We start from the raw sequence: 12,528 nt of genomic DNA on the forward strand, positions 1-12,528 counted from the left end.
ATCTCTTGGTCTCCCTCTAAGATTTTTACCCTCCACGCTGCCCTCCAATACTAAATTGGTGATCCCTTGATGCCTCAGAACATTTCCTACCAACCGATCCCTTCTTCTGGTCAAGTTGTGTCACAAACTTCTCTTCTCACCAATCCTATTCAATACTTCCAGATTAGTTACGAGATCTACCCACCTAATCTTCAACATTCTTCTGTAGCACTACATTTCGAAAGCTTCTATTCTCTTCTTGTCCAAACTATTTATCGTCCATGTTTCATTTCCATACATGGCTACACTCCATACAAATACTTTCAGAACCGACTTCCTGACACTTAAATCTATACTCGATGTTAACAAATTCCTCTTCTTCAGAAACGCTTTCCTTGCCATTGCCAGTCTACATTTTATATCCTCTCTACTTCGACCATCATCAGTTATTTTGCTCCCCAAACAGCAAAACTCCTTTACTACTTTAAGTGTCTCATTTCCTAATCTAATTCCCTCAACATCACTCGACTTAATTTGACTACATTCCACTATTCTCGTTTTGCTTTTGTTGATGTTCATCTTATATCCTCCTTTCAAGACACTGTCCACTCCGTTCAACTGCTCTTCCAAGTCCTTTGCTGTCTCTGACATAATTACAATGTCATCGGTGAACCTCAAAGTTTTTATTTCTTCTCCATGGATTTTAATACCTTCTCCGAATTTTTCTTTTGTTTCCTTTACCGCTTGCTCAATATACAGATGAATAACATCGGGGATAGGCTACAACACTGTCTCACTCCCTTCCCAACCACTGCTTCCCTTTCATGTCTCTTGACTCTTATAATTGCCATCTGGTTTCTGTACAAATTGTAAATAGCCTTTTGCTCCCTGTATTTTACCCCAGCCACCTATAGAATTTGAAAGTGAGTATTCCAGTCAACATTGTCAAAAGCTTTCTCTAAGTCTACAAATGCTAGAAACGTAGGTTTGCCTTTCCTTAATCTTTCTTCTAAGATAAGTCGTAAGGCCAGTATTGCCTCACGTGTTCCAGTATTTCTACGGAATCCAAACTGATCTTCCCCGAGGTTGGCTTCGACCAGTTTTTCCATTCGTCTGTAAAGAATTCGTGTTAGTATTTTGCAGCTGTGGGTTATGAAACTGATTGTTCGGTAATTTTCACATGTGTCAACACCTGATTTCTTTGGGATTGGAATTATTATATTCTTCTTGAAGTCTGAGGGTATTTCACCTGTTTCATACCTCTTGCTCACCAGTTGGTAGAGTTTTGTCAGGACTGGCTCTCCCAAGGCCATCAATAGTTCTAATGGAATGTTGTCTACTCCGGGGGCCTTGTTTCGACTCAGCTCTTTCAGTGCTCTGTCAAACTCTTCACGCAGTATCGTATCTCCCGTTTCATCTTCATCTACATCCTCTTCCATTTCCATAATATTGTCCTCAAGTACATCGCCCTTATATAGACCCTCTAAATACTCTTTCCACCTTTCTGCTTTCCTCTCTGTGCTTAGAACTGGGTTTCCATCTGAGCTCTTGATATTCATACAAGTGGTTCTCTTTTCTCCAAAGGTCTCTTTAATTTTCCTGTAGGCAGTATCTATCTTACCCCTAGTGAGATAAGCCTCTACATCCTTACATTTGTCCTCTAGCCATCCCTGCTCATTGTATGAATACATTACCTACAAGGGTACTACTATCTCAAGTAACTTTGGTTAAAGGAAATTCATGACTGTTACTAAATTACAAGTGTGCTAAAAGATCACTCTTACTGTCAAATTCTTTCAAGAAATTTACATAAAAATCACCACAAATTAATAATCCCTTCCTTCTGTCTGACACATAGCACAACAGTCCATCAAAATTTTTCATAAACCATTCCCAATTTCCCAGTGGGGACAATGTATGCTTTAACAGTCACAAGTATTAAATTTCCCATTATTAACTCACAATCACATGCATCCATATCCTGAGCTATATAGAATTTATGTATTCCTACATTTTTGCATTTGTATTTATTTGTTATGAAAGTGAAGACTACTCCTTTGCTCCTATTGGACCTATGTGAATATGCTACTATTTTATAACAACATACATTAAGATTCGCTGTCCTTGTCATTACGTAATGTGCAGATAGGCATATAACATGAACTTTTAGTGAATAAGATCTTGCAAATGAACTAACAACTCATTTACATTATATATTAATAAATTTTCAACATGCAGCTATATTTACAAACTAATTTGTGTTGTGAATGTAAAATGACTCGTACCACATCACTTTGATTTCTTGTGCAAATGATCCCTGTAACTTATACCCCCCTCCCTCAAATATTTTGACCAAGCAAGTTGATGTCATTTTTCATTCTATTGTTATAAGATGAACTGGATCTCTCTGTGTGTTTGATTTCCTTTAATTTGTCATTCTGAATTTGACTTAAAGCTTGTGTCTCACCTGACCCCCAATAAGCTTTGTGTGCTGGTGACCCTTCTCATAACTTCTGTTTGGTTCTTGTAAAGTTTCATGTAACATTTTGCCTTCATTCAACTTAGGTCTCTCAGTGGTCTGCCAAATTCTTCTTGCAGTACTAAATTCTACATTTCATCAACTACTTCTTTCATTTTCATAATATTGTCTTCAAAGTTCTTTCCTTTATGTAGCCCTTCTATATATTCCTTCAACCTGTGGTTCCTGGTGTCTGTTCCTGTAGTCATGTCCTAGTTCATGAACCACGGGCAACGTATGAGTGGCCAAGTAAGTGGTCCCGACAGTCGGGATACTAGTTACTTTGGAATAAGGCTGGGCATCTAGGACATATTCTGAGTCGTGATCACCTTTGTGCTCATATGGTAAAGACTACCAAATCCACCGGTTAGTCCCTCAACCGTTAGGGGTAAAACTCAATGGGACTAGGGGCAAGTAAGTCTAGCAACCTGCTTCCCTGGTACTTAAAATATGATGCTGGCAACAATCAGAGCAAAATGCCTCGGACCTTTGGAGCTGACGGAGTCCCACCTCTAACTGACAAACCAGGGGCTCCTAAGATACGACTTGGCAAACAAATGGTAATGAGATGGGGAGCTATTAATATCAATGGGGGCTACTCTGGGAAGAAGGTAGAGCTGGCAGAGGCTGCAAGTAAGATGGGGCTGGATGTTTTACCTGTTAGTGATACTCGGGTAAGGGGTGAGAAAGAAGAGGAAGTGGGAGAATACAAGGTCTACCTGTCAGGAGTCAAAGCAGGACTAGCACAATGGGGCCTAGGGCTTTACATCAGGAAAGAAATGGAACCCAGCGTAGTTGCAGTAAGGTATGTAAACGAACGACTGATGTGGATAGATTTGACAGTGTCTAGCAAGAAAATTAGGATTGTGTCAGTATATTCGAATTGTGAAGGAACAAATCAAGATAAGATGGATAGTTTTTATGAGGCACTCAGTGATGTAGTTGTTAGAGTAAAGGACAAGGACAGTGTTCTGCTCATGGGGGATTTTAATGCCAGGATTGGAAATCGAACAGAAGGGTATGAAAAGGTTATGGGTAAATTTGGAGAGGATATGGAACGGAAAACAACTTTTGGATTTCTGTGCCAGTATGGGCTTAGTAATCACAAACTCCTTTTTTAAACATAAGAACATTCACCGGTATACTTGGGAAGGCAGGGGAACCAGATCTGTCATTGACTATATAATAACAGATCAGGAATTCAGGAAGGCTGTGAGGGACACACGTGTATTCAGGGGATTCTTTGATGACACTGATCATTATTTAATACGCAGTGAAATTGGGATTGTGAGGCCGAAAGTGCAGGAGGTCAGGTCCATATGTAGGAGGATAAGAGTGGAGAAACTTCAGGATAAGGAAATCAGGCACAAGTACATAACAGCGATCTCAGAAAGGTACCAGTTAGTTGAATGTAGTCAATTACAGTCACTGGAAAAGGAATGGACAAGGAACAGGGACACAGTACTAGAAGTGGCTAAAGAATGTCTTGGAAAAGTAGTGTGTAAAAGTAGGATGAAGCAAACAGCTTGGTGGAATGACACAGTCAAGGCAGCCTGTATAAGGAAAAAGAAGGCGTATCAAAAATTGCTACATACTAGAACTCAGGTAGACAGAGAAAGTTATGTTGAAGAAAGAAACAAAGCCAAACAGATAATTGCAGCATCCGAGAAGAAATATTGGGAAGACTTTGGAAACAGGTTGGAGACTATGGGTCAAGCTGCTGGAAAACCATTCTGGAGTGTAATTAGCAGTCTTCGAAAGGGAAGTAAGAAGGAAATGACAAGTATTTTGGACAGGTCAGGAAAACTGCTGGTGAATCCCGTGGATGCCTTGGGCGGATGGGGGGAATATTTTGAAGAGTTGCTCAATGTAGGTGAAAATACGATCAGCAGTGTTTCAGATTTCGAGGTAGAATGGGATAGGAAAGATGATGCAAATAGGATCACATTTGAGGAAGTGGAGAAAATGGTCAATAGATTGCAGTGCAATAAAGCAGCTGGGGTGGATGAAATTAAGTCGGAACTCATCAAATACAGTGGAATGTCAAGTCTTAAATAGCTACACAGGATAATTGAAATGGCCTGGGAGTTGGGACAGGTTCCATCAGACTGGACAAAAGGAGTAATCGCACCAATCTTTAAACATGGAAACAGAAAAGATTGTAACAACTACAGAGGTATCTCTTTAATCAGTTTTGTGGGTAAAATCTTCTCAGGTATTGTTGAAAGGAAAGTGCGAGTATTAGTTGAGGACCAATTGGATGAAAATCAGTGTGGGTTTAGGCCTCTTAGAGGTTGTCAGGACCAGATCTTTAGCTTATGGCAAATAATGGAGAAGTGTTATGAGTGAAACAGGGAATTGTATCTATGCTTTATAGATCTAGAAAAGACATATGACCGGGTTTCTAGGAGGAAGTTATTGTCTGTTCTACAAAATTATGGAATAGGAGGCAAACTTTTGCAAGCAATTAAAGGTCTTTACATGGATAGTCAGGCAGCAGTTAGAGTTTACGGTAAATTGAGTTCATGGTTCAGAGTAGTTTCAGGGGTGAGACAAGGCTGCAACCTGTCTCCACTGTTGTTCATATTATTTATGGATCATATGTTGAAAACAATAGACTAGCTGGGTGAGATTAAGATATGTGAACACAAAATAAGCAGTCTTGCATATGCGGATGACTTAGTTGTGATGGCAGATTCGATTAAAAGTTTGCAAAGTAATATTTCAGAGCTACATCAGAAATGTAAGGACTATGGTATGAAGATTAGCATATCCAAAATGAAAGTAATGTCAGTGGAAAAGAAATGTAAACGGATTGAGTGCCAAATAGGAGGAACAAAGTTAGAACAGGTGGACAGTTTCAAGTACTTAGGATGCATATTCTTACAGGATGGCAACATAGTGAAAGAACTGGAAGCAAGGTGTAGCAAAGCCAATGCAGTAAGCACTCAGCTACGATCTACTCTCTTCTTCAAGAAGGAAGTCAGTACCAAGACTAAGTTATCTGTGCACCGTTCAATCTTTCGACCAACTTTGTTGTATGGGAGCGAAAGCTGGGTGGATTCAGGTTACCTTATCAACAAGGTTGAGGTTACGGATATGAAAGTAGCTAGGATGATTGCAGGTACTAGTAGATGGGAACAATGGCAGGAGGGTGTCCACAATGAGGATATCAAAGAAAAACTGGGAATGAACTCTATAGATGTAGCAGTCAGGATGAACAGGCTTAGATGGTGGGGTCATGTTACATGCATGGGAGAAGCAAGGTTACCCAAGAGACTCATGGGTTCAGCAGTAGAGGGTAGGAGGAGTCGGGGCAGACCAAGGAGAAGGTATCTGGATTCGGTTAAGAGAGATTTTGAAGTAATAGGTTTAACATCAGAAGAGGCACTAATGTTAGCACTGAATAGGGGATCATGGAGGAATTTTATAAGGGGGCTATGCTCCAGACTGAACGCTGAAAGGCATAATCAGTCTTAAATGATGATGATGATGATGATGATGATCCATAGCACTTATTTTTCTCATAGTCGTGTGTGCCATTCATAGCTTTGCATTTCTCCACCAACTATGTCTACTGTTCCATTTTGAATTTTTTAATAATCTCATGTGTTTTAATTCCTGTTTGCCTATTTCATTTGCTCCACTTTTATGTTTTCTCCTTGCATATTGTTTGTTAATCTAGAGTTCCTAATGGACCTTGCCTGTTTGTTGCTCTACTGTCTTTACTGTTTCAGTTCTCAACATCACTCATTCATCTGTGATTGTATTTATTTCACATATTTCACTTGTTTATTATCTAACGGCCTGTTTAAAAATTTCTAGACTACCTGTGGATGTTTTGATTGTTTCATCTTTTACAAGCCCCAATTCTTCAATTTTGTATCTTTCAGAAATTTCTTCAGCTGTAATCTACAGCTCATAACCAATAAATTGTGATCAGTGTCCACACCTGACCCTGGAAATGTTCTGCTGTATAAAATTTGGGTTCTGAATTTCTCTGACAAACATTCCAGTGTCTCCAGATCTATGATTTTCAATATGCTCTGTTCAAAATTGTATCAGGTGACTTCCGTATTCATTAGTTTATCATCTTCCATAATATACTAAAAGTCTGTTTTATATCATTTCACACGTTTTTTTCAGTCTCGTCATCTTTATTTATGATATTGTGTTTAAACACAGAGAATTCACAGAAGTGTTCAATTACTGATTGTCTATTCGAATATTATAGGAAACAAAACAATGCATACAGGTAAAAATCAACAGGCTTTCCTTGGAGAATAAAGTAAATTTAGCATAACTGAAGAATCTATTATAAAAGCAAAGAAATTAACCAACATTACCTTATGAAGTTTTAAGAACTGTATATTTGTGCAATGACTATTGATACTGTTAGCTCAACATTGTATAGCAATATTTTATTTAATAGATTGCATTACTGTAATGTTTCCCTTTCTTTTGAGGGTTCATTTATTGTACACTACATGCTTTTTTATTTGTAGAAATGAAGTTAAATGTACAACGAATATTTGTGGGTAACTTACCCACAGTGGTAACTGAAGATGATCTTTCGAAGAGGTTCTCCAAGTATGGAAAAGTTCAATCAACTGAAATTAAACGACGCTCTGATGACTCTGTGTTTGCTTATGTTAATTTAGAGGCTGACAGGAGTCATATAAATGAATGTGAGTATATAAAATGTCTTTTGAAAGTACTGAAGTGTGCACTTTATGTGTTCCCTATGACTGCAGATGCAAAAAAAGTGGGATATATAGAAACAAACTTCCACATGGGAAAAATATATTAAAAACAAAGATTCCAAGACTTACCAAGCGGGAAAGCGCCGGTAGATAGGCACAATAAATAAAACGCACAAACACACACACAGAATTTCGAGCTTTCGCAACCGGCGGCTGCTTCGTCAGGAAAGAGGGAAGGAAAAGGAAAGATGAAAGGATGTGGGTTTTACGGGAGAGGGTAAGGAGTCATTCCAATCCCGGGGGCGGAAAGACTTACCTTAGGGGGAAGAAAGGATAGGTATATACTCGCGTGCGCACGCACACACACACACACACACACACACACACACGCACACACATCCATACATACACAGACACAAGCAGACATATACTCTTTGCCTTTAAATATGTCTGCTTGTGTGTGTGTGTGTGTGTGTGTGTGTGTGTGTGTGTGTGTGTGCGCACACACAAGTATATACCTATCCTTTCTTCCCCCTAAGGTAAGTCTTTCCGCACCCGGGATTGGAATGACTCCTTACCCTCTCCCTTAAAACCCACATCCTTTCATCTTTCCTTTTCCTTCCCTCTTTCCTGACGAAGCAGCCGCCAGTTGCGAAAGCTCGAAATTCTGTGTGTGTGTTTGTGCATTTTATTTATTGTGCCTATCTACCGGCGATATATGTTTTTAGCTTATCATTAAGCTTCATTAATATACTGTTCCATCTCCATTTTCATATATAATAGAGCTTTGATATTGTCTTATGCCATAAACAGAATCACAGTTAAAATGACATTGATACACAGTATCTTGCCAGGTTTCTCTATATGAAAATGTGCCATAGACTAGTTCTTTATTGACAAGATTAATTTAAATTTTTTTGTAGCAAGTCCAGGTTGAAATATCAACAACGTTATGAAAAAGATATAGTGCTCTCACCTTAAAGATGACACATTGAATTGCAGACAGGCACAACAAAAATACTGTTATTCATTGAGCTCTCATCTAAAGCATTCTTCAGAAACAATACCCCACACACATTCACATAAGCAAGCACACTTCACACACACATATGGCTACTACCTGTGGCTGTTCCATCCAGAATACAATGATGTTGATCCCAATTTCTGGTAGAAGGTATGACATAATCCCCAGTCTCGAATTAAATTTGTTTAGGCATTTTTTGAATCTGGGAAGGTTTAATCTTTGTGATGCCCTTGCTTCTAACTAAGTGTTCTTAATGATTTTGATATATTAAATTGTTAAATTGTAGATCCATGCAAAATAGATCTTCCTGGCGGAACAAGTCAGGTAAAAATAACATAATATAAATTACAGAAAAAGTCTGGCCAATACTTACCTTCAGATGGAGAAATTCTAATACTACTGATAAGATCTTGGTTTTTGTCTTTTTATCAATACTTCTGATAGAAACATTTAATGGTGAGAAAACAATTTCCTAGATTTTAAAGCTATTAGTTTCTTCTTCAGAGAGTAAAGAGGGATTCATTTGTTGAAGGTTACACTGGAGGGGCAGATCACTTAGGCCCCAGGATGAAAGGAACCCACCTGTGGGGGGGGGGGGGGGGGGGGATAAGGGAAACAAAGGTTTATGGGCAGACATCAGAAATAATCAAAGATAGTACAGTATGTGACCAAAAGTATCTGGACACCACCAAAAACATACATTTTTCATATTAGGTGCATTGTGCTGCCACCTACTGCCAGGTACCCCATATCAGCGACCTCAGTAGTCATTAGACACCGTGAGATAGTAGACTGGGGTGGTCCACTGAGCTCACAGACTTTAAACGTGGTCCCCAAGAAACCTTCCAGGTTCTGTTGGAATGTATGCCTGCGAGCGTGGATGCTGTCATCAGGGCAAAGGATGGGCCAACACCATATTGAATTTTAGCACTAACGAAGGGAGGGCACCACAAACTTGTAAGTCATTTTCAGCCTGGTGTCCGAATACTTTTGATCACAAAGTGTATACTGGTTAGCACTGATTTAGTTCAGAGATGACATAAGGACAGGTTGAGACATTAATTTGGATATGTGTGTGTGTGTGTGTGTGTGTGTGTGTGTGTGTGTGTGTGTGTGTGTGTGTGTGTGTGTGAGAGAGAGAGAGAGAAAGAGAGAGAGAAAGAGAGAGATATGTTTAGTGGATTCAAAAATTATGTATTTGTTTTTCATTTTGAAATGGTGGCCATTTTTGTTTCAGGATCCAAGCTTTTTTTGCATTTGCAAGCATATGCAGTTTTTCAATTATTGAGTAATGAGTTACTATAGACCTTTCAAATAAAAAGCAGTATTTTCAGCTCACACTGGTCTACAAATTAAAACTGTTATTGCCTAACTGAACCCTTAATGTATTTTTAATAGCTCAAAGGTATTGGTCATCTATTTAAAAAAAAAAAAAAAAAAAAAAACCCTCAATTTTTGAGCAGTAGTTTTCCAATGAAGGAGTAATTTCTCATCTGTAATATTTTTTATGCTATTGCACTATATAGTATAGTTATTTTCTACTGAATTTCAACTCTGAGAAGCTAACACTTGAGAAAATATGCTGCTTTTAAAATGGATTCTTCGAATTTTTTTCCTTTCATACCTTTTCTAGGGGACCAGACACAAATCTGATAATTACCCACTTAATAGACCCTTACGATACCAAACTTTAGGGAAATGGAACTTTAAGAATCAAATGGAAGTTATGGAAAAAAATTACAAATGTCAGTAAAAAATGCATTTTATAACATCTAGGCTAATGGAATAAATTATATCAGTTATATGATTTAAGCACATATCTACAGTTACTTGTCTTTTTATATTGAAAGAGAGCCAGCTAATTGCATTATCTGGTCTCATCTTATTTGTTTTTGCCATGTTGTGCACTGAGCATCTGAGAATTTTCTTCACTCATGTTGGGTGTTAGATTAAAAATTCACCCAGTCACAGTTGTAAATTCCAGGAGTGATAACTACTCCAATAAATTTTTAACTGACATTCAACCTTGAACCTTCTCAACTTTTTTAAACGGGATCCTTGGTCATGGCGTGTAGTAAAATGTTACATGCACATCTTGGTTTTGACAATCAGTGTTATCAACTTTGGCGGTCCACCACTTCTCGTCGTAGACACCAGCCACTATGTCTTTGTTTTGAAGTGTCAGTGGTACAAGTTTTTCACATTGATAAAATTCACTATCAGGGGATGTAGGTGCGAACCTACACTTGAAAACGACTTGACTGGGGGATAAGACAGTGAAGAGATCGAGTGCCTTTAATCTTCCGACAGGTGTTGAATCTTTCCTCCAAGACATTGGTGTAGAGTTCTTGTATTTCTTCACATTCTACAAAAACATAAGTAACACCTTTTACCCGTTCTTTTCAAAATTTAAACATTTCTGAGGATGTCAAGATCTGGTTCTTGTACGTCTGCTGCAGGCTAGCATTTGTGTCAGCTCACTTGTTGTACCTCCGACACCATCACAGTTATTCTTCCCATGGCTTGACGTGAAAAAGTACAATTTTACATCAATTCCAAAATCTTCTTTGTGAAAGGATATGTTAATATTTGTTTTGTTTTTATATTGGTGTTTAGCACCTTCAGAGAAATAGATTAGTCTGTATGGAAAGGTGGTGGTGTTTGATGTAGTTTGTTAATTTGCAGTTGAAAAGCATGCTCTGCTGTAGTGCGTGTTCAAGGTGGTCACTGATGACACGAAAACTATGACTGTTTAGTTTATCTTGGTCTATAAAATGAGTACAAATGGATGAAAAGTAGCCTGTTTGTTTGCCCATTGGTGCCCTTACCTAGTGAGGTGATGCAATGGTTAGCACACTGGACACGCATTCAGGATGATGATGGTTCAAACCCGTGTCCTGCTATCCTGATTTAGGTTTTTCCCTAAATTGCTTCAGGCAAATGCTGAAATGGTTCCTTTGAAAGGGCATGGCCAATTTCCTTCCCCATCCTTTCCTAATCCTATCTTGTGCTCCATCTCTAATGACCTAATTGTTGACGAGACGTTAAACGGTAATCTCCTCCCTCCATTGGTCCCTAGTGATTCAACTTGAACAACAAAGGAATAGTTTGCAGAAAAGTTGGCAAGAATTAAGCATTCACCAGTTGCCAATGTTTGCATTTTGTCTTTCAAAAATTTACCTTGACATTTGATAATAAAATGAAACATTTTCAGCTTATTGGGATTAGCTGCCAGCACATCAGAAAACTCCTGTTGTGGATTTATGATTTTAAACATTTCCAATTTGTCTTGTGTCACGCATTGTTTGTATTCTATGTTATCGGGAATCAAATCATCTTCCTTCGGTTCCTGAAACATGTCGTGTAAAGCTTTTTTGCATAGACAGTCGTGACATTTTCCCATGTTTATACAATTGTAACTGTTAATGTTGCATACCAGAATGCCAGCAGGTCTAAGATAAGACCCCTCTATCATCAAATTTACATTGTGGTGATACAAACAAATGCAAACGTTATGGATACTCCTGCAACAATACACCATTTTGATCTCTACTTGCAAAATTTCGACCCTTCAGTTTTAATGTCATCATTTGGTAGTTCATATAAATTACACAGTATTAACCATTTTTTGCCTTTGAACCTTAATACCATTTTGTTTCAGAGGAACTCTCACTTTTTTACCAGGCATCAAATAGCTGTTATTATCATCTACATAAAACCTAATAATCTTTTGTGTTTTCATCTATCAAATTACTCACATTCTTCATTTGTATTGCGGGTAAAATTTCCCATTTTGTTACTATATGCATTATTAATTTAACCAAAATGTTATAGCTTAAAGTTGAACAAATATATTTCAAGGATGAAGCAATACATGAAAGTCACAAATCAAGTAAACAGAGTAATACGTGTGTACACTTTAACAGTTAAAATCATAACTGACTCCAAGTCTAGTGGCCGCTGGCTAGCTGGCCACTTAGGTGGCGCTGCTGCTGCATGGCTAGCAGACAGCGCCACATGTAGAGGACACGCGTAACTGCGCGGCGACACTTTGAAGGATTGGTGAGTCACAACACAAACATTCTGTCAGATTAAATTTATAACTAACATTTGCTCAACTCCAGAAATTTGGTAGGAAACTGAAAATCTTGATTTTTATCCCCTGTGTCTGAAACGTTATTCCGTTTTTAGCTGTTCTATCAAATCATCATATTCATGTGGTGAATTTTTAGAACTTTTATGTGGTTGAGTACAACTTTATTTGTGAAATAAAACTTCAAATTATTTTTGACTGTTGTTGCCAC

General features: G+C 38.2%; 1 protein-coding gene across 7 annotated transcripts in view; it reads left to right on the plus strand.

Annotated features, from left to right (window-relative positions):
- LOC126272628 (nucleolar protein 8) overlaps positions 1 to 12,528 on the plus strand; it is a 79,858-nt gene that overhangs the window by 18,974 nt on the left and 48,356 nt on the right. For 6 of the 7 annotated variants that reach the window (XM_049975591.1, XM_049975592.1, XM_049975589.1 and 3 more), the window contains one exon: positions 7,003 to 7,185. In XM_049975591.1, coding sequence (XP_049831548.1) covers positions 7,005 to 7,185 — 181 coding nt within the window. In that variant the 5' untranslated portion in view covers positions 7,003 to 7,004. Of the gene's footprint in view, positions 1 to 6,963; positions 7,186 to 12,528 lie in introns of all 7 variants that reach the window. The other variant, XM_049975593.1, reaches the window with a different exon arrangement.

Source organism: Schistocerca gregaria, chromosome 5 (genome assembly GCF_023897955.1).
Source record: "Schistocerca gregaria isolate iqSchGreg1 chromosome 5, iqSchGreg1.2, whole genome shotgun sequence".
NCBI classification, from domain to species: domain Eukaryota; kingdom Metazoa; phylum Arthropoda; class Insecta; order Orthoptera; family Acrididae; genus Schistocerca; species Schistocerca gregaria.